This window comes from Varanus komodoensis, unplaced genomic scaffold, assembly GCF_004798865.1.
Source record: "Varanus komodoensis strain SLA01 unplaced genomic scaffold, ASM479886v1 scaffold13_1, whole genome shotgun sequence".
Taxonomy (NCBI): Eukaryota; Metazoa; Chordata; class Lepidosauria; order Squamata; family Varanidae; genus Varanus; species Varanus komodoensis.
In genome coordinates this window covers 4,986,373-5,009,319 of record NW_025335408.1, presented here as the reverse complement: position 1 = coordinate 5,009,319, position 22,947 = coordinate 4,986,373, and the positions used below count along the sequence as shown (strand labels likewise).

The 22,947-nt window shown below is 38.3% G+C and overlaps 1 protein-coding gene across 10 annotated transcripts in view; it reads left to right on the top strand.

Annotated features, from left to right (window-relative positions):
- PPHLN1 (periphilin 1) overlaps positions 1-22,947 on the top strand; it is a 51,481-nt gene that overhangs the window by 5,544 nt on the left and 22,990 nt on the right. For 5 of the 10 annotated variants that reach the window (XM_044422910.1, XM_044422911.1, XM_044422918.1 and 2 more), the window contains 6 exons: positions 2,873-2,958; positions 4,464-4,499; positions 5,031-5,087; positions 8,796-8,969; positions 9,599-9,657; positions 22,322-22,572. In XM_044422910.1, the coding sequence (XP_044278845.1) occupies positions 2,873-2,958; positions 4,464-4,499; positions 5,031-5,087; positions 8,796-8,969; positions 9,599-9,657; positions 22,322-22,572 (663 nt within the window). The remainder of the gene's footprint in view (positions 1-2,872; positions 2,959-4,463; positions 4,500-5,030; positions 5,088-8,795; positions 8,970-9,598; positions 9,658-22,321; positions 22,573-22,947) is intronic. The other 5 variants (XM_044422916.1, XM_044422914.1, XM_044422915.1 and 2 more) reach the window with 3 other exon arrangements.

Sequence of the window (22,947 nt, the reverse complement as noted above, 5' to 3'; positions counted from 1 at the left end):
GTTGTGAGTGTGTTTCATGGCAGTTCTACACATATTCACACGGCTGTTCGCTGAAGGTAGTTCTGGGGAATTTCTGTTGGACTGTGTGGCATCTTTGCTTTGTGGTCCCACAGAGTTCTGTCCCAACCCTAAGCCTGTTCAGCATCTTCAGGAAACCTCTGAGCGAGGTAATTTGTGGGTTTGAGCATGGGTCCTCAAACTACGGCCCAGGGGCCAGATCCAGCCCACCATGCCCATTTAGCCCACTGCTGCCCACCTCGCTGCACACACCTCCCCTCGATCTCCAAGCAAGCAACCCACTGCCTCGTGCGCCCGCCTCATGGCAAGTGCCTTCCCCCCCCCTCACTGCACACGCCTGCCCGCACCTTGCCTGGCGCCCCGCCCCACTCCCGCCTGCGTGCCTGCATGTGCCACCCCCACCCTGCCCCCTCGCCGGCCTGTGCACACTGCCGGTACCACCTTTCCAGTCTGCGCCCAGCACCAGCACCTTTCAGCTGGCCCTCTGGTCAAAAAGTTTGAGGACCCCTGGTTTAGATCATGTTGTCATCAGTAGACTGATGGCACAAAACATTCTTCTCCATCTCTTTGGAGAGAGGTGAAGCTCTGGGTGGCTAGAGCGGTGCCTGGTGGCAGTAATGGATTGGATTAAAGGTGATCCAGGCAAGGGAGAAGAACTGCAGGTAAATTGTTCCTTGGTCAGGTTGACTGGGATTGAGAGAGAACTTTTGGTGGGAGAATGGAGGGCCTTGCAGATTTCCTGAAGGATGAGGTTCATAGTTTGGGGCTACTTTTGGATCCATCACTGCCATTAGAGGCTCAGATAATCTTGGCACAGAATGCTGTTACCAGTTTATACTAAAACTCTACAAAAAGTTGGCTAAGTTGGCTGCAGTTATCTAAATTGTGGTAATGTCCCATTTGGTCTCCTGGATGCCTTTGAAACTACTGCTAGTGCAAAATATGGACGCAAGAGTTAAATCACCAGTTTTATCTTGCTAGAACTCACTCTCACTTTGTGTCTGAATCTAGATCATAGTGCTTTTGGTATATGAATCTTGTCTTGATCTTGTACCTTGGTATCTGATGGAAAACCTCATCTCATAGGTTCTTATCCATACCCTAAGGTCAACTATGGAGGCACTTCCCTAAAATCTCCCTCATTCTGAAGCAAGGGGATGTTTGTTAAGGGAAGGTCTTTTCAAGGTGACTCTCTTGTAATGGACTGCTCTCCCAGGGAAATTTGTCCAGAATCAACATTGTTTTCTTTCCATCATTAGGTACATTCTTCCAGTATGTACCATAAATTACTGGAACTTGAAGATGCTCCTATGAAAAATTTGGTTGGATTTGTAGAATGTAACTAGAATAAAATATGTATGAAACATAACATGGGAAGTAGTGATAATTCAAATGCATAAATTTTGGCGTAAATTGGGCTCCCACAGAGTTCTATATTAGAACCAATGTTTTTCAACCTATTCATAAATTAAGTGAAATTAGGAATAAACAGTGTAGTGGCCAAATTTGCTTATGACACCAAAGAATTCAAGGTAGTTGATTGGAAAGAGATTGTGAGGAGAGATTATATAGGTTGAAGTTGGGATCTGAGCTAGTAGTGACTGATCAAGAAAGGAATCTTGGTGTTGTCAGTGAAAATGAAAACCCAGTATGCAGCTGATATAAAAAAGGCAAACTCCATCTTAGGCATATTTAGGAACAAAACAAAAAATAGAACTGCCAAGATTGTACTTCCCTTATACAGATCTTTGGTGCAATCACACTTAGAATATTGCGTTCAGTTTTAGTCACCTTACCTCAAAAGGGATATTTGAGAGCCAGTGTGGTGTAGTGGTTAAGAGTGTGGGACTGGGACTCAGACGATCTGGGTTCTAGTCCCTGCTCAGCCATGGACCCAACTGGGTGACTTTGGGCCAGTCACAGACTCTCAGCCCAACCTACCTCACAGGGTTGTTGTTATGGGGATAAGATGGAGGAAGAGAATGATGTAAGCTGCCTTGAGCCCTTTGTAGGAAAAAGGCAGGATATAAATCGATAAATAAATAAATAAATAAATTATTGAGTTGGAGGAAGTGCAGAGAAGGATAACTAAAATGATGAAGGTGTTGGTGCAACTCCGCTATGAGGAGTGCTACAACTGGGACTGTATAGCTTAGAAAAAAGGCAAGTAAGGGGAGATAGAGTGTATAAAATAATAGAGTGTATAAAATGATACATGATGTGGAGAAGTGGAGAGGGAAATACTTTTCCTTCTCCCATACTGCTGGAACCAGGATCATCCCAAGAAGCTGATTGATGGGAACATTCAGGACAGATAAAAGAAAGTCCTTCACACAGCATTTTGTTAAACTATGGGATTCACTTCCATGATATGTAGTGATGGCCACCAACTTGGATGGCTTTAAAAGGGGATTGGTCAAATTCATGGAAGAGAAGGCTATCAAAGGCTACTAGTCTTGCTGGCTGTGTGCTACCTCCCTTTTCAGATCACATGCCTGCATACACGATTGCTAAGGTGCTTGGGTGGGTGGAACTTTTGTACTCATTGCTTCATGTATCTTGTGGACAGCTGGTTGCCGCTGTCTGAATAGAGTTCTGGACTGGATGGACCCTTGTTCTGATCCAGCATGTACCAGGTAGTTTTCCAAGATAAAAATAGAAAGAACAGAAGTCTTGGGAATGTTTACTGTAGTTACTGAAAATGATTTTCAAATAAATACCTGTAAGCTGAAAGAAATTATGCCCTCCAGGCTTTCTCTAGTGCAGTCTGATGTATATAAAAATAAAGACGTATTCAGCCCTTTCCTCCCTCCTATCAAATATCAACTATAGTTAATCAAATTGTGATCTTTAGTGGCATACAGACGAGATGAAATGTGGTCTGAAGAGAGATACACGTGTGAAAGACTTCCACGAGAACGGCTTCCTCCGCGTCCTGATGTAAGTAGATTTTTCTTAATGTGCAATTGGTTTGTTACCTTCCAGTTAATAGTTTGTCTTTACCATTTGCACTTACCAACTATTGTGTTGTTTGTCACTGCATGTAGCAGATTTAAATTTATGGTACAAAACTTGCAAAGAGAACTTGTCACTTTGTATAAAATGTCCTTATGAATATGTGGCTAGGAATCTTGATAGTGATTCTATGTAAATTAAGTTTTGTTTATTTGAAAATGTAGTATATATGGGTTAATTCAAAGAATAGTAGGTACTGATTAGTTAAGATCTATTGTTGGAATATCCTGGATATCTATAACAAGTTTTGCCCACTTTGCATTGTATAAATTTTAGCAGATGTTAGAGTAAGCCCAAGTGGTTTGTTTTCTGGGCAAAGTGCTAAAATGTGATTTAGACTTTGCTAGATTTCACAGATCACCATTTTTAATGTGCTAATTCTCGAATATCTGTGTTGGGTTGGATGAGGCTTCTAAATAGTAGGAAAGGTGCCAACCCAAGGAGCCTTTTGCTCTTTATACACAGGTTCTATCTTTTAGTCATACAATTCAGAAGTGCATGAGGAGCTTGCATTTGAGACAATAGAAGATAGTTTCTTATCTTTTATTTCTTGGGCGTAGCATGCCTTCTTAATATGTATATCTTAATAGGTTAAGCATAAGCCAATATCATCTCTCTTTTCATAATCATGGTTATCATAATGTATTGGAGAGTTCAGAGGGCCAGTCATTCTTTTTACAATTCCAACTACCTGAAATCTAAACCCTTCCCTGGCCAATGTCTTGGGAAGTGGCTTCTGTCAGAGTATGCACCTATTCGTAGACATTAGCAAAACCAGGCTTCACATATGCTGCTTTGTTTTCACTGAACAGTTGTCAAACACTAAGCTGTCGTGTCAGACAACAAAGCTGCAAGCAGATCTTTGCTTGGGAAATGGGGTCATGGGAGATTGCTCTTCGCAGCACAGTCCTCTGATTGTTAAGGACTGTGTCACTCGGTGTTTTCCTCCTTTTCCACTCTTTTCCAAGCCTCTTGGTACTTGGGAAAGGGTAGGCTGCACTTAAGTAGTCCTGTAAACAAGGTAGACTGGTTTTTGTTCTTGTTTTTTTCATTTTTCCATGTCTTTGGTTGATTGGGAAAGTGAAAAGTGCTGCCTACCCTGTTTACAGCAGCACTTATTTAGATAGCTGTCAAAGCAGGTATTTTGATGGGGCTAAGCAGTTTTTGACAAGGACATAGCGGATTTCATGGCTGATTGGGCAATCCTGGGAGTTATCCTTTTTTCTGTCTAAACATTCATAAAGATTGCACCCTTAATTGTTTAAAAGATGCTTGATCATTGTTTTCATTGGTTGATTCTATGATACTGAATTTCTTAAGAATGTTGCTGAAAAAGCAATAATATCCAAAATAAATATATTCTTTTAACATGAACTGTTGTGCTTAGAAATAGGGTTTTTAAAAACCTTACAAAATTATTTTATTTACAGGTTATGCAGTATACATTTGGCAACATAAAACTCCAGGTATTAGCATTTGTTACCTAGGTTGCTGTTATTTTATTTGTTTAGGTTGGCTTTTGGTACATATTATTGGCCTGTCCGTTTTGCACACAGTTTTCAGGCAATTACATATTGCTTTTTGATCAGTTAACTACATTTGGGCACTCTTCTTTGTCAGGCGCATCATGCTGGGTCATCTGTGTGCTAAGATTCATATGCAAATATACATTTATTTTTGTGTCTCTTAGTTGATCTGAAGTGAGTAGCACTTAAAGACCCACAGCTGAAACAGCTGCTCCTAGTTTAAATCTTTCATTTTCCCATATGCTGAGGGAGAATGTGGATTATTACCAATCCTGCAGTGAAAATAGTTCCTTCTAATCCTGAATGGTGAGGGTAGCTGCCATATTAGTAATGTTTTGCAATGTGTCAAGCACAACAGTTTGAAGAAATGGAAATTCAAGGGAGCAGTGGTCAAAGTACAGATTTTGGGTATGTGCTTACTTCAGAGTAAAAGTTTAGCTTGTTTTTGATGTTTCTTAATTCTTTTTACAGGAGCCAGAAAGTGCTCTCCATTTTCAACATGATGGATTTTGGATGAGTTGGAACAGGGTATATATAGTCAGCCAGTCAGTTGTATTTTTAGTAGTCAATCAGCAATAGGATGTTGCCCTTTGATTTACAGTATGCCAATGCAGTTATGACAATAATGGTTTATGTGTTTTTCAGGTAAAGGTCAGTACAATTCAATCTTGAAATAATTATCACAGGATCTGCTTTAGATGTTTTAAATAGGTTTACGTTTTTAATAGGAGATATCAATGTAATTATCACCAAATTAAACTGCAAGTTAAGAAGATGTAAGATGTATTGGTTCTATCTTAAATAGGTAATGGAAGTACGTGCTGCTTGTGTTAAAAAGTATTACCTGTCTATGGCTTGTTATGCCATCAGATCTTCCTGAACTGTTGGCAAACTGGCCTGACAATTCTACCTCATGCTCTATTATAAATTCACCTTAATCCGTTATCCTTTCAGTTTCAGTGCTACCATAAACTAACTTTTCTCTTTATATGTCATCAGTACAGTGGCAGGCTTGAGGCATGGAATGAACAGAAACAGATAATTATTTAAAAGAGAAAACAAATATTTATTTATTTATTTATTTATTTAAACTTGCATTGTGCTACATTGAGATTTAGGTGTATGTGCCTGGGTGGGTGGAAGCAGACATCCCCAACTGCTAGCTTTGCACAACAGCCCTTTGAGCTCATCTCCCCCTGCCCACCCAGAGCTGCACACTAACTCAGTTTGCACAGTTGGCAGGCAGTTAATTGGCTGTGCATGGTGGTCACATACTGGGAAGATTTTCATAACTACCCTTGGCAGGCCAACTAGTTTTGTTGTGTGAGCCTTGCCAGGGTGGCTGTTGCTGTGGGTTGCTGTGCAGTGTTTGGAGAAATGGGAATCCCTGAAAAGTTAGGTGGAAGCACCTTCCGTGAATGGAACTCCATTTATGGTGGGTGCATTTGTCTGACTTGTCAGGGTCCCAAAATCTAATAGACAAATAGATGTTAGTGATTTCCAGTAATAACTCTGTGAGCACTTTAAAGAAATCTTTATATCTTTAAATTCAGTTCCCCAAATAAAATGCATGTGTCTAATTCCACTTCATTTTTCTAACTTAGAATGTTGCAGATGACAACACTTGAAGTTCTCTTTCCAGGCAGGAGCTCATTAGAACAACTTTCCAGTTACGTTGGACTGCAACCTCCATCACAATGGGAGTTACAGTCCAAGACATCTGGAGACTGGAGAAAGCTGTGCTCCAAGGACACACTATTGGACACTCACATTCAAAGTGGAATTATCTTCTTGAAACTGAAGGGGTTTTTTTCCCCTAGCAGGCTTTCCCCTGCTATCTTTCTTCTGGCCAGGGACTTAGAGACTGGGTCACAGCCAAGAAGATGTCTGCCCTCTGTGAAGGATTCCAGCATGAGGCCAACTACATTCAGCTGTCATTCTGGCCAGACATCCTGGATAACTGAGAATCTTCCTCTCTTTGCTAGCTCACATAGCTTCTGCCTTTTATTGGTCACTCCTTTTTCTAGGCTCCTTTTTGCTTTTGGGAGACTATTAGACTGCATTACTCTCTGAACAAGGCTGCGACTGCCTTTTATACTGTTTCACTTAGGCTCCCTTTGACCAAGAACCCATATTAGTTTAGTAGCTGCCAACTCAGGAGGGAAACTTCTCCCTCCTGCCTCAGAACACTAAAGGGATTTAAGTGCCTTTTATTTGTAGATCACTGAGTCAATAGAAGGTTCAGACATAGTGTATCAAAACTTGACATTTCTAATCCTCCCATCTGATAATTTAGATAACAGGTCTAACTAGGAACCACTAAGACCTATAACAGCTTATTTGTAGCAACTGACAAGTTAACAGGCTGCCCACAGTAATCTTAGTATACAAAGTAAAATGTAGGCTTCATCTGGGGCCGATTTCTCACATTTCAGATAATGCTGTTTTCATGTTGGTGTTACTTTTCAGAATACTTTCTTATATTTACATTAACATATTTTAACAATATTTTAACTACCATTTAACTATCTGTAGCTATGAACAAAGAAATTTGTTATTACTGCTAGCTCTGACAAAATGTAACAAAATATAGGAATGTTAAGCTCAGGCTTAATCAAGTCAACAGCCTTGCTCCATGTCATATCACAGTGGATACCCATCTAAACTAGATAATAGTGGATACCTGCCTTGGATATCATTAAGTAGTAATTAGCTGTCTTATATATTTTAATTTCTAATCCCACTTGTAATTGAGAAGTTTTAATACTGTCTAAAAAGACTAAACACACACAGCACATGTAAAACATGCAATGATATTTTTTACGATTCTGGTTTGAGGAATTTTGCACTGCTTTTTAGTGAAAATAATTCAAAGTTTATATCTTTTAAAAGTGTTTTGTGGCAAGTATATGTTTGAGAAGAAATTAAATGATTGCTGTTATTATATTTAGAAAATAAGGAAAAATATGCTTCAACCAGTTGACATCATCATCTTCATCAAATAAGAATAGCCCATTTTTGAATTTTAAGAAAACTAGCAATCCTTATTTGAATGGCCTCTTTAAAATAATTGAAAAGGAAATGTAATAGTAGAAAAATTCAAAAGTTTTTCCCTCTCCCCTACCAGCCCAGTGAATCCAGCTTTTCCCTGATTCATTGTGTGAGTTTGTACATCATGCTAAGCCACCCTGAAAGTAAGCCATACTGGATTGTTGGCATTTTCATTACTCCCTACATATGACTGCTTGCTTGGTGGTTCACCATGATTTATTTCTCCCTTAGTCCCTCTTAGTCCTTCTGGCCTCTACGGCATATATCTCAGGGCCTTTATGGCAGAAAGCTTTAATTCTTTGTTCCCTACTTTGGCACCTTTCTGCATTTGGTCTATTGGGATTGCTGGCTCCCAGCATCAGATCTCCCCTTTCCATATCAAATATCTGTCTGCTATTGAACCCAGATACCTATCTCCTTTTCTTGTCAATGTCACATTTATGTGTGAACAGATCCACAGTATGTGTTTTGCTTGACTTTTTGTTCATTTTAGATGGATCTCTCTTGGGGAGATGTTTTGGCTGTCTGTGCTTCTCTGAGCATTATCATTTGGCTTTTTGTGAAACCTGCATTTTGCGGTGCATGGGGGAGAAAATAGGTGATTTGGCATTTGGGTTTCAGATGCCATCTTGCCTTGTACTTATTTTCATGGCCAATTTACTTGTCTCTGAGCCTCATCAATTTGCTTTCTTGAGGTGAGTGCTGGAACAGAAAATTTAGGTTCGAAAGTATGGCTTTATGTTTTGGAACTGAGACCACAATTTAGATTTTTGGGCAAATTATTTTCCTTTACATATCACCAGTTTGCCTTGTGGCGTGCTGGTATGTTGTGGCTACCATACCACAACCCATGGCAACCAGTTTGTAAGAATGTGTACAATATTCACTTAACATTTTAATTGTACCCATCAGTTGCAAAAAGTTTGGGGATTTGTTTTCTTTCTTTGGAAGCTAATTTTCAATTCATGACCTGGTACACATGACAACAACTGATGGGTTATTAGGGCCTCCTGTCATTTTACATCTTGTTTAGAAAATGACCCTGGAACTTCCTGTTCTGGATTGTTCAGAAGATTTCATTTAATTTTTGACTGTAAAAGATCAGTGCTTATTAGTCTTTCATTTTTGAAATTATTTTAATCGATATCTTTAAATTTGGCTGTTGCATATAATTTCAATTTTTAGGATGACTACCATCGAGTAGTCAGTTTTGCAGCTAAGAAACCTGCACTTCCAGAGAGACCTGGGGAAGGAAGCTACAGTAGATACGACTATAGTCATGGTCCTGTTGTCTATAGAGACTATGGAGAAGGACGTGGTTTTGCCAGTGAAAGAAGAAGTGGACCATTGCACAGAATTGTAAGCTTTATTTCCCCCCTCCCCCATATGTGCATTGCTGGAAGCGGCATGTGCCAGATGAACTTTTGTATTTCTGACATTCTTAAAAAATCCTGTTATTTGTATCTTGCACCATAACTTGCCAAATAGTAGTAAATCAACCAGGATATCATAATCCCAATCCCAGAAATGAAGTCATGGAGTAACTTTTAATGGTGCAGAAATATTCTTCAGACTTGAATGGCCTCTTCTGTGGTCGTATCTGCAGTGGAGCTTTATAGTTCCTATTATATTTGATGGCTTCCTGTTATTGGTGCATCACCTTTTGGTGCAGAAACTTGGCCAATCAGGTTGTAATCTTTGAATTTAATGTTTAATCAGTCAATTTTTTCATTCCTTTCCACTTTTTAAAATAGTCATATTAGTTTTTTACTATTTAGTAACTTGCTTGTTAGTGTAAGTGCAAGATACAATATTAGATTGCTCAGGGCAGAGGAATGCCTCACATTTTAGATGTACTGTCAGGGAAATTGGAAAATTGAAAAACATTATGAAGTGAACTGCGTTTAATGTATAGTAAAAGTAATTGTTCAAATTGGATTTTATATTATACTGAATTATAATTTTCATTTGCTCCTTCTGTTTTATAGGAAGACCCAGGATATAGATGGTCAAGGGAAGACCATCCTAGTCGTCAGCCTGATTACAGGTATTGCTTGATTTTAAAACTTAGTTGTATACATTTTTGGGATCTTTAGATCTAGCTGTTTGTATATATTAAACTTCAATTTGTACTTAGCAAGTTAAATATTAGCTTTAGGTCTACCCCAAAGAAAAGCTTTGCTTTAAAGGTTGGTAATGGCCATGCAGTCACTACTGACACACTGTAGCATTCCAACTAAAGTTGAAAGTTTAATATATAAATTCTCTGAAAGTATTTGTTCCTACATACCTGGAATTCTCCTGGTATGAACTTGCTTGGTGTCTACATAGGGGAAAAGTAGATATGCAAAGCTGCTTACTGTCCTGAAAAATACGATTCCCACTTTTCAATGTTTTTCCAGAGTGTGGTGCAACATGACCTAAATGCTGTTATTCCATAAATCCTTTATTGACTTTCTACTTCCTTCTTACCCCAAATCATCAAGAATTGCAACTGTAGGTACATGCTGCTTTTCTGCTGCCAAGAATATGCCAGCTGAGAGCCAAAGATGACAGCTAAGCAGAATGGGGGTTGCTAAGTACAAGAAAGATGCTTCCTTCAGGGATGTTAGAAAGAAAAAGAACAGACTTACTCTTTTTGGCGCCAGGCCAAACCTTTTTATTCACCCAGTGTTTTCAGGGTGGATTGTTTTATCAGACCATAGGGGTTATTTTATTGTATATTTTAATATAGTATTTTAATTTGCTGTTACACTTCTTGTTTGTAAGCCATCTTGAAATCTGTTTCGGATAAATATAGGATAGAAATGTTTTAAATAAAAAATAAATACAGTAGGTCTGCTGCTCAGTAGAGAAGAGGAAATGCTAGCAAAGCATTTAACAAAGTTCCCAATTGCATTTTGATCAGCAGACTGCTTAAATGCAGTCTTAGATGACTGTATCAGCAGGTAGACTCACAGTGCTTGGCTGTGATTCCTTCTTAATGGCCCTTTTCAGGCATCACAACAACTCACAGTGTCTATTGATTACTATGGGTTGGTTGTTTTTGTGAAGTGCTAAGCCCAATGGATGACTGAGATCATCCCTCCTTTCCCCTTGTGCTTCCAGGTGGTATCCCAGGAGATACCGTGGGAAGGAATGAGTCTCTTGTCTCAACAGCCATATATACAAGCTGATCTTGGCTCACTGTGTCTGTCCCTTTATTTATTTGTTTGTTTGTTTAAAACAGCTCTATGCCGCCCCCATCGCAACAAAGTCTTTCTCTCTCCATTAGGGCAAAAGCCAGCTCCAGAGATTAATTTTGCTAACTCTTTAAGGATCAGGCAAGAGCTTCCATTTCATACTGTCCTGCGGCAAGTTGAAGGAGTTGTCCATGCTTTCCCACTGTTTTCTCTTCCTTCCTGCCTCCGTCCGTCTTTCTGTCCGTCCGTCCATCCTTCCTTTATACCTGCAGATAGGCCTTTTTGTGCAAGATAGTCCTTTTTTTTCCTACTTCACATTAACTCTCCATGAGAAAGACTCATCTTTTTAAAGGAGGGTTTAAAGTGAAACAGCTATTAAAGTATGTTTCTCTTTTTAAAAAGATAAGAGGGCAGTTTGCAAAGGGGCAAAAGTGAAAAACTGCTGCTCCCTAGGGAACAAAGGAAGACACAGAAAGGAAAGGAACTTACTGGGAAAGTGGTGCTGTTTGTGAAAAGCACTCCCACTTTGCCCTCCCAGAGAGATTCAGCTATTGGGTGAGATAGAAATGAAATGAAATAAATAAATAAGGTCCTTTATAGCTTTGCTTTCAGTGGCTCGCTCACGTTGTGCAAGCTGGCCATGAAAAGCAAGGAGCAAGGAAAGGATTTCTGCTGGGACAACATAAAGACAGGTGCATGCTGCATGGTTGCACAACAGAATTGCTGGAGTAAATGGGCTTGATTGTTTCATAATTACCTTGGTATTTAAACTGATAGGTCTAGTATTGATCTGCTCTGAGTCATGATTGTTAATCTGTGTGACAGGTTCTTTATGGTAGTTTTTTATGTTCTCGTGTTGAGAATTTCCAATATAATTATTTTTGTAGCTTTTGCATTGAGATTATCAGTGTTTGCACAAAGTTATACTTTTAATTTTAGTAGTATACATGAAAGATCCTAGGTTCAATCTTTGGACTCTCCAAGGTAGGATGGGAAGGATCCCAGTCTGAAACCCTGGCCATTTCTGAGTGAATTTGTTAAGGCAGTGATCTGTGTTCCTTCATAAGAGAAAAGTACTCATATATCTCACTGAAGTACTGGTAGGTGTAAACAAAATCTAGAGATGGGCAGTAAAGTGATCTTCATTTTGTTTTAACAACCAGAATGATAAAGATTGAAAGTATAGGTTTATCTCATTTATTCTTATTTTAGAAATGTTGATGTGTTTTTTTTTAAAATCTCTAAACATTAGTCAGAGCAAGCATAGGAACAAAGTTGTGTCTTGTTCCTGTTGTAAATAACATCGCCATTTTATTTTTGCTTATGCTGCTGAACTGCATGGGTAGGTAGGTAGGAGTGATTGTCTGTGAGCCCCATGTTAAATGCTTGCTGGTGCAGCAAGGTGGTGGAAAAGTTGTTGACATTCTTTTCAAGGATTAGAAATCTAGCTGAAAACTATCTTAACAACTTTAGAATGCATTGCTACTGTGAGAGCTTAGCAACATTTATCATTTTCCCCTACATTCTATAAAAGTAATTGACTTGAATGCAAACAATCTGTAAATGCTTTAAATCTTGACCTTTAATTTCTTAAAACCCCAAACCTTTGAAAACTGCAGCAAAGAAATTAACCAAAGTTTAGAAGGCTTGTTTTGAAGAGCAATAGTGGCCTCCAGTGGTCAAATGGGATGCATTTTAAAGTTGAGCTTGCCTTAATTACAGAATCAAAGCAAATGTTTTTGTCTTCAACATATAAAAGTTCTGTATCCACGTAACTGGTGATGGGTAACCGAGTAGTCAATTCCAGAGTTCTAAATGGGTGTTGTGACAAGTCAGTGAACAAGACCCATATTTTAACAATGAGGATTTCATTTTTTTTTAGTTTCATTGAATGTTGTTTTCTGTGAACTTCTGTTGTCTTTTCTAGAAAGGTGGCTGCTAAGTTATAGAATAAGCCATAAAGGTTCTCAGCGTCATAACAGTTGACAGAACTGTACCTGTCATGAGAGAAGGGATTGAATATATCACAGGTGGTACAACTGTGTAATTAAAACTGAGTGCATTTGCCTGCATTTAATACACAAGCCATGGGCCAGTGTTGCTAAGGCTATGATATCTGGCAGTTGTGGGCATTATGATAGAGCTCATGAGGTATAGACCAAGCAGTAACTTAACTCTTCTGGGGCCACTCAGAATGAACAGAAATGCTTTCTTTTGGAAGGGAGTAGGCTTATGGAGCATCCTTATGTGAGCTCTGCTGACCTGTCCCCTTTCTGAAACTAGCATATTGCTCATTTCAAGTTTTCCCAGAAGTTGCTAAGTTTTGTTTGTGAAGCAGTACTGGCATAACTGGCAGGTTAAATTTTGTCCGAAGGCTGTTCTCAGATAAAAGAATATTGAGTTGATGGTAACACAATTCTATATATATATAGTTAGAAATATGCTCACCAGTATACATTAGAGCTTACTCACAGGGAAATGTATGTAGAATTGCAGCCATAGTAGCACCTTCTAATAATTATTGGCCTTGACTTTTTAAATTTTTCATTTGCACTGGGTAAGTTGTGTCTATTTTATGTCTGGATTCAAAAAAGCAAAAGCCTAACCAATTCATGCATTAAGCTCTGTGCGAAAAGTGTGAGTTCCAAAATGTCTGAGCACTGGCAGACCAGATGTTGTTGATTGTAGCCTTTAAAATATCACTATGATTTCTTGATATGCAGTTACGCTGATGCAGCGGATCTAGGGTTCTCATGCCAGGTAAACATTTTATTTATAGTCTTTATCTAATTGTGGTTTTAAGAGAAGACCTTTCTTGAGAATCAGTGTATAGTGGTGAATGCCTAGAGGGCATTGTGTTACTATAGTATGCTAGTACTCCTGCAGAAACAATAGTAGGAAGTCATGCAAGACAAGCTTCTGTGATTACAATTTGGTTATATAGGAAATTCTTCTTAATGACCCTGTGGGAAAATAACTAGACAGGCAGATTCCTTTTTACCCTATGTTCAACCCCAGATGATTGATCCTGTGTTTGACTGATATTCAAAATAAACATACATGAAACCAGTGATTTGTAGTGGAAAGGTTATTTTTCTCATGCAAACTCTGCAATGAGGTATCTGATGGGAAAAGTTTTGATATCTTAACCTGTGGAAGCTTTTAAAAAATTCATATCTCAGATAATCTGATGAGCAGTTAACTACAAGGCTATCATATAAGAAAACAACAGAGGATAGATGAATCTGATAGAAGTCAGTAACTTGCGAAAAGGCCAGCAGTCTGCATTTCCATACTGGTCACAGGGGAGGGTTTCCTCTTCTCTATGGCCAACATGATAATGTAGTTTATGGGTTTTTTAGGAGGCTAGCAAAAGCATTTGCAAACTTGTAAGTTTTGTGGGCATATTAGAAAGTTGATTTAGAGATAGTGGGGTCAATTCAACTACAAATTTTCCAATCCTGTAAGCTATGTTTGAATGATCCATGGGCCATTTGCTCTGTCTCTTCCTCTTGTACATTCTTATTTATTTAGTTACCTTGTTTATGCAAATTACAACCTTGGCATTCTGAATTGAAGCACAGGTTTGCTGGTTCAAATGTAAAGGCAAAATATGGTTTGTGCAAAAGAGAAGTATGCTAATGTGGTTTGTATGACCTGGAGGGAAAAGAAGTCATGGTGGATTTCTTTCCCTGCCCTGCACATGTTAGTTGTGTACCACCTCCTTTTTGTAAGGATGTTCACCAAGTACAGGGTCCCACGTTGCCTAGTCAGTATGGGTGGTAGGTCTGTCTTCCAAACCACACTGAAATCTTAAAACAAGCCATGGCTTGCATGTTAGTTTGGAAGCCACCCTGTTGCCCACCTTGCCAGGTTTGGTACTCCGTATCTGGAGAGAGTAATTATGGAGATAAAACAGGAAACACTAACCAGGGCATTGACTAGGTAAGATTTACCATTTTGGCTTCTTGGAGGTGCATACTGACACATATCTGAAAAACTGAATTGTTAAAATTGCAGAATATTTGTGCACATTTCTGGCACTGTATAATATTTTTAAGGTGGGAAAATAGAGTTGGCCATCCCATTGTGAGCCATTTTGGCACTTTGGAAAGCTGTTCAGTGGCAGTCTTTGTGAAACAGTTTTGCAAGGAGCAGGGAAAGTAGTGGCAGAAACAAGAAAAGATTGCAGCTAGAGTGAGGAGCATTAGCATGTGATGGTCACTTCAAGGTGATGCTTGGGCATCAGTAGAATGGTTGTTACGAGTGGTGGCACAGGCAAACTCTGCAAGAGTGGCAAAGTGCTTTTGTCACTCTCCTGAAATTGTTCACTTGTAACGTCACAAAAACCATGATAGGGTTGATGATCCATTCAGATGATATGACAAGCAACCTTGGCTAATTACTCATGCTGGATTGACATGTCATGCATAGCCAGTCAATGTGGCCATAATTTGAACAATACTCAATTATGTAAGAAAATGGGTGTCCTGGAATCCTAAACAGAAGTTTTTAATGAAGCCTGCAGCCCTGTAGGCTAACATTTGTACTTTTTTTGAAACCATCACCACCAGAGTTATGCTTGGTGATGATATGAGAGAGTGTCTTTTCAGTAGATGCTTCCAGGGCTTGGAACTCCCTTTAGGCCTATTCCATGTCTTATTTTTCTGCCTACAAGCAAAGTCTGCTTTATTCAAAGTGGCTTTTTGCCTGTAAGTAGGTCTCCTAGTTTGAATGCTGTTTTTATTCTATAACTGTTATGAGTCTATTACATTTTAATGTGTTTTATTGTTTTAATCTGTTTAAGAATAGTTGAGAACCGCTTTGAGTTCCATTGTTTCGTAGGAAGGTGGGCTGTGAATCAAATAAATAAAAACTATATTAAAGGGCCTCAAATTGAGAAATGTCTAGTAAAAGATTATGAATTTCTTATTTATTGCTTTATATACTGAACTATAGTGAACCAAAGGGAACATATTTAGTACTTGCTGTTGAGATCATTATGCTTAAGTATCAGTAGGTAATAAGATTTTTTCTGATAGGTGATTGTGTGTATATGTGCTTATGAACTTCATAATAAATATTTATGAAGCATGTAAAAGAAAACTTTATATTCTAGTTTTCTTTCAGATTATTAAACTGACAAAGGAAGATGGGGTCCATGGTATATTGGAGGAGGAATGTTGTGCCTGGGGACACAGTGTTGGGGAGTCTGCTAAAATTGCAAATGGATAGTATCACTCCTGCTTGTAGATGAGAAACTGATGTTGAGTAGTGGGGGAACAATTTTTAATTTGTTGGCTTTAGATGAACAATATATCTTCTTGGTATAATAAGTGAAGTTGTAACTGGTGTTAAACTGCAGAGTGGAGCAACTGAATAGTGAACGATCCGTCAGCATTTCCATTTGAATCTTCTTTTCAGCATCACAGTTTGAAGCTCAGCTGTAAACCTCAGTTTGAATAGGAACTTGGCAAAACTAGTATATAACACTGGAACATTTTTTCCAGTTTTTTTATCACTTCATTGCTTATTTCTAAACAAAAAGCTGACACAAGGACATTCACAGACTACTATGTTCACTGGTAGAAAGTTTTCATATAAGATTGCATTTCTTCCTAATTTATTTTCTATAAGAAATATGACTTCTAATAATATTGAAAACTACACTTTTTAAAAGATTGCAAAGCTCTGCATTAACAGAAAGTTGCAGGTTGGAATAGGATGATCAAAGGAAATGAATTTCAGAATATTATTTATGTTGGTTTATAGCAGCCAAAAGACAAAATAGAGTAACTCAGACTTCCTTCTACTCTGCAGTACCTTTAAATGGAGTATAACCTTTACTCAGAGCTTCAATTATCCTTATTTTTAGTCTGAAGCCAAAAATTATGCTTATTCTCCTTGCTATATGTGGTTTCAGTAGCAGTCACCTTTTGATTTCCGAGTCTGGGTTGGAAGGATTATCTGGGACTTGCTGGTTAGCACAGTGCATGGCTCAGGTTGCAGCTGTCAGGAAAGCAGTGTGGTGGCTGCTACAAACAGGAACTGCCCTAGTAATTACTTTGTTAGCACAAAGTGCTTCTTCTGAATTCCATTTACCATATGATGCATGGTTATCTGAACAAGTCTGTCCAGATATGATGTTGGTCTAAGAAACCATGGTTTATCAGACTAAGAGCAAGTTTTTCTTTGTATGCTGTCTCCTTTTCCTCTCTCTTCTGAATGACTGATTTCCTGCTAGTATCTTGGTTTGTGAGGCTATAGTTTCCTATGTCATCCAGACTGAACACATGTGGTTCATATGACACAGATGCTCAGATCCTGTTTTCATACCTTGGTTTGTGTGAAGTGCTGAACCATTGTTTTCCAGCTTGTGCCATAAGAAGCTTCACAGTTCTTTGGATCTCTTTAGATTTACCTAGAATCAACTATAAATATATACCAACCTTGAATAAGGAACTCTTAGGCTTAACTAAAAAGATTCAGCTGTATTTGTGCTGCCCTGTGTTGACAGTGTAACTTCTTCAATGTTAAGTACTATACTCAGCTCCTCAGCCATAAGCAATGAAAACCAAATGGCCAGACAGTCTAGCCTTTATTTGTACCAAGACTTGAGTTCAAGTGAGGGTCATTTATTCCAGGTGCATTTTATTTACACCTTCAACTGCAGAGTACTGTACAGGCTTAGGGGAGAGAAATCTGGATGAAGCTGATTAAGATCTTTAGGGGAAGGGTTGCAAATAAATGCCATTATGTGATTTATTGCCATGCAGATTGGCCTGGTATCTCATCAAATGACCAGCTTGAACAAGTCTTGGATTAGTTTTTTACTGTTTCAAATTGAGAGAAGGGCTGTCTTGTATGTCTGTGCACGTGTATGCAAAGAAAAAAAATTAAAAAGGCCTAGTGCTCCAAACAAACAAACACCTGCACTCCCGTTTTGCTTATTATCACAGTATCTGAATCTATTGTTGCATGCTTGCCTTAGTGGCAATAGATTAAAGGATTATAACCATTTACTTGGTTCTTTTTTTCATGTTTATAGTATCTGTTTTGGTTTAAAGACTCTCCAAGCTACTTTGCCTAGGCAAGAATTTGCTTATCTATGGAGGGTTTAGTGCTAGAACTAGCTACTGATGTGGGAACAGTAGTGCTCTTACTTCAGGTACTAGTGATCAACATTAGAGGAGAAAGTTTATTCAGGTGCAGGGATCAAGCTGGACCTGCTTTCTTGGTCCAAGCCCACTTACCTGGCATAGAATTCCGTGCTGGTTTGGTTCTATCTTGAGCTATGCTATATAGATCCTGCTTTCAACTCTTGTTAATGCTGTGTTTGTAGAGGCACATCAAGAAATTACTGCACTCTGGCAGGTAGAGTATTGTCTAGGCCTGGCATAGAGAGCTGTTTTGAGTATTTCAAAGAAGTAGTTTGTTTCTAAGATGGATGGGCTGCATGTTATTCTTTCAATATTTTCAAGTTAAAATTGTTTTATTTATGGAAGAGAAAGCATAAGGGCTTAGATCTTGAGTTATTCTTCATTGAAAGAAGAGAGCCTTCTGTTCACTGAATGAAAACTTAGGAGAAAAAATGAATTTGGAAAACTAGTTATGCAGACTAATATAAGTCTGTCCATCCCAAAAGTTGTAGTTTATTGCCAATTGAATGCATAATTAATGTATAAGAAAGCAGGAAAAAGGTTTACATCTAAAGACAATTTCTTCCTTCATTAAGAAATTGTGATACTGTAGCATCTCTGTTGCAGAAAATCCTGAAAATCTTTAATTTTGACATGATTGGTACTGTTACAGGTGGTGGTCCTGTGTAATATCTAATATTTTTAGGGAATCATTATTAGTGCTGGTCTACAAAGTATTAAACACCCAATTGCTATTGGATCCACAGGTGTGCCTTTTAAATATTGTGAAGTCTGCAGTTCCAGGAAGATCTCAAGTGTTTGAACTTTATTTGTTGCTGGTGATACTGGTATTCATCATCCATTGGAAGGCTAATAAATCATTCTGAGAAACAAATGCAATCCATGGCATTATGTTGATTCTTCCACACTTCTCAGAAGAATTTTTGAGTCAGCAATTTTGACATATTACTACAAAATTATAGGACCTGGCAAATAGAGTTTGAGAGCCTTCCTGGAAGCAGTATATGTTGGCTTAATGCAGTCTAGCCAAGCAACCATGTAGAGATTTGCAATGTCAGTGATATACTAGTAAAAACCCAGTGATTGATTGATTGATTGATGGATGGCTTTTATGAACTGTCTGATTAAAAACAGTGAACAGTTAAAAATGATGTTAAACATATTTCAGTTCTTTCTCAGTAGCTCTGCTTCTACTGTATATCCATAGTTGATACTGCAACCTTCTAGTTTCTAGCATTCTATTAAAATAAAATGTATTTTATTCATATTGTACATTCCAGGTTTCAGAAATGTCTGCATTAAGATCTGTGATCAACCAGATTATGCTTTAGCATCTTTAAGTGGCCCCTTACATAAAAAACCAATCCGTAAATGCAGACAATATTTTATAATGAATGTGATAAAGAATTTTTAGTTGCTCCATTGGAAAACTAGGCTAATTCATGCTGAGTGTGCTTACAAAAAATACTCTGTTGTAATCGTTCAAGTACATGTAAGGTTGAAGAGCAAATTTAATTTTTCTTGAATTGTCAAAATGATATAAACATATGTAAATACATATGTTTGTTGCTAAAATGTAATTAATTTATGTAAATATATGCTGCCTCCACATTAGCAGAACAGACCAGTTATTCAAAAGGAACTAGCTATGCCTGAAGCAATCAGAAACTGGCACCAATGCTCTATTCTGGAACAGGGCAAGTCATTGCATCTCATGGCACGTAGCTTTACGAACCTGCCCCATTGTAGAAATAAGCATTTCCTTTGAACTGGGAAGCCACATGATTCTGTGGTCTCCCAGACAAAGTCCTGAGTGCTGCAAGGTGCTAGCTGGGGTCAGGATGGCTAGGGCTAATCACAAAGCAGGAACTAATTTTGCTTGGTGGAGGCATGGAATTGAAATGAGAAAAAGTTCTCATGAGCTATGGACAATATGACATAGGGCAAGAGTTGTTGCCTCTCCACCCCACTCTGTAAAAGGGTCATCTCATCATGTTGCTGGGGAAAGCTGTAGCTTTTATTTTGGTTTTTAAAGCTATATTGGTCCTGCCAGTTAGAAGGTAGCAACACAAATCCTTATTAATGCAAGGGACTACCATGTGGCCAAAGAAAGGCAATTTCAGGCCTAGAGAACCATGGGGGCATAGAGTTGCCAGATCTAACTCTTAGAACAGTTCTGGTGTGGGAATTGTCAAGTCTAGCTCCTGCCGTAGCAGTTGTAGTATGATACATGTAGAGAAGTGAGATACCAGAACTGCCAGACCTCACTTTTTACTTTGCTCCCCCCTCTCCCGCCCTGTGTGTATGGAATTTGGATTCCAAACTGGATTTGGAAAAAAGATGACAGCAGAAGAAATAAGGTTAATTTGAATTGACAAGTTATCTCTTTTACAGTGGGAAGGCCAGGCAAATGTTACACAGAGCTGGGCTTCCTTGCTGATGTGTTAGAAATTAGCAGTATAGGTAATGGCATCAGAATTTGTTTTGTTTTCCTACCTGCCTTGGCAGCAGCTCCTGATGGGTAGTAGTATCAAGACCTAGGAAGAAGAGGAGGAAGAATCCAAGCCAAGAACTTGCCTTATTGTTTCTGGTCTCTAGTGACCATCCATAGTGGTTGGCCTTAGTCCTCAAGTTGGTATATAACTTGTCAAACACATGTTCCTGCATTTTAGGAGATCTGAAAGTCCTATCAACCCAAATGTCACAAAAGAATGACTACATTTAAGTTCTGTAGTACTCTTTAGAAGCCTAGATGTTAAGCAAAATGGGGAGAAAAAATGCTGGCTTGATGCTGAAGCCACAGAGTCTGTCTTTAAGTAACTGTAATGAAATGGTGTTAGAATGAGATTGTAAACTGTTTCTTTTTTGTAGACAATGGTGCAGGCATTCACTAGTGAAATGCTTTACAAAGCAGGAATATGCTTCTGGTGTTTATTTTTATTTTAGAGTTTCTAGATGCTATATTATTCTAAAAAGACAAAGTTGTATCTTTGGGAAATGCATCCATATGTTTTTATAAACAGTGGTGCTTGTGTATCCTGTTAGCTGGACTCCTGCAGAAATGCAGCACAAAAAAGCTAAGCTTTTCTTTGCTGTTGAAGATCCTCCACTATGTACACTAGAGGGCTCTTTTTCTTCATTTACCTTTAATTCAGCTGCTGTATCTGTGTGTGGCTGTCTTCAGGTCATGCACTTAAAGCATAATACTTACAAGGAGACAAAAGTAAAGCTGTAAAATAACTTGTGTTCCAGTTTACTTTAAATATTTTCCCTTTATTGCGTGGCAATATAATGGTTGTAAAAGCCTGGAGAGGATGTGAAAACTTTTCAGTTCCCATTTACGCATTTCCTGGCTGGAATGAACATTCCTAATCTAGATGTAGTTGGTGTCAGTTTCCACACTTGTTAACTTTATGAGAGTTTTCACGGTTTGAAACTTAGTTTATTATTGTTGTGTGGCTTTTTCTTCTACTTTAGTTAATGTGCAGGTGCAACTTTAATTTTGGCTGTTAGATCTTTTAATGGTTGGAGTTGTGCTTTAATTGTTTTAAAATTGATTATCATATAAAAACAGAACATAAATCAACAAAAGTTTCTCAAGTTCCTGCCCAAGGAATCTTGTTTCTAGAAAGGAAAAATCAGAATGCCAACAAAGCCACACTAGCTTATGTTAAATAATGTTTTCCTTTAGGAAATTGCCATCTAACCATTTTGTAGGATAAAGTAATACAAAACATGAAAATTTGCTTGAATACAAGGTCCATTATTTATTGTGGTGAAAACACTTTCCTTTAAAACAAAATTCAAGGGTATTACTTCTGAGTAGACATGGCTAGAATAAGCATGATTTTCTATGCTTTGTGGCAAAATGTCCAAAATTTATTTTGTTCCTCCATGCTCTGTCCTTAGCCCTTCCCATTCCTAAAATGTGGCCTCTCCGCCAAGAGAGGCTCTTTATGCTTGTTCTAAAACCTTTTAGATGTAACCATAGAACAAAAAACTTCCAAACCCATGAGAATGTGATTTACCAAGTGTACAGTGCTTATGCCTGAGACTACCCATTAAAGTCTTACTGTATCTCCTGTGCTGAATCTCCTGACTTGGCTCATTTCATCTGAATAAACTTTTAGCCCACTAAATATTAAACATTACAGGAAGAGCTGATGAGAATTTGTTTTTTTAAATCCAGTTTCTGTTATAAGTGATAACAAGTTATCTTGTTAAGTTATAACTGATAAATCTTACTATTATATGGAGAAGAAAGCTTAGTGGAAAATATATTGTTGCTTTGAATGCCTGATTATGTATTTCCTGATTTTGAAATCTATTGAATGGAGCTGTTTTATTTATTATTGCTGTGTTTTTAAAGGGACATCAGAGATGGCACACGACGAAAACCTGTGTATCCTAATTATGCAAGAGATCGATCCCCACATAAGCGAGATTCACCGTACTTCAGGGAATCATCAGTCGGCAGGAGGGATTCTCCGCATAGCAGATCCGGCTCCAGTGTCAGCAGCAGAAGTTATTCTCCTGACAGAAGCAAAGCCTATGCACTGCATCAGTCCCAGCATAGCAGAAGTATGTCATCTTTACATAAAAGAAATATTTCCCAACAAGGTAATACAGGATTCATGATGAAGATCAATAAGTGAGCCAATGTTGAGTTCTTCTGAATACAACAGGGGTGTAGAACCCCGGCCCAGAGGAAAAGTAAGCTCCTTGGGGGTTCTCAAGCATCATCAGAGGTACTTCTAATTTCTATTACATCAACTAAGGAAAGCTAAATCCCATGTTCCATACTGATCTGGGCCCTTCTACACAAGCAAGTATAAATTTGAGAGGCTTCTTGATTCAGTCCACCAAAGCTCCACCTTTGTTTTTGGTAGTGTGACTCTGGGAACTTCACAGATAGCACCTGATAGGGATAACTTCAGTTTGACATCAGACTGTGATAAAATTGGAAGTACCGTATTTTTCCATCTGTAAGATGTC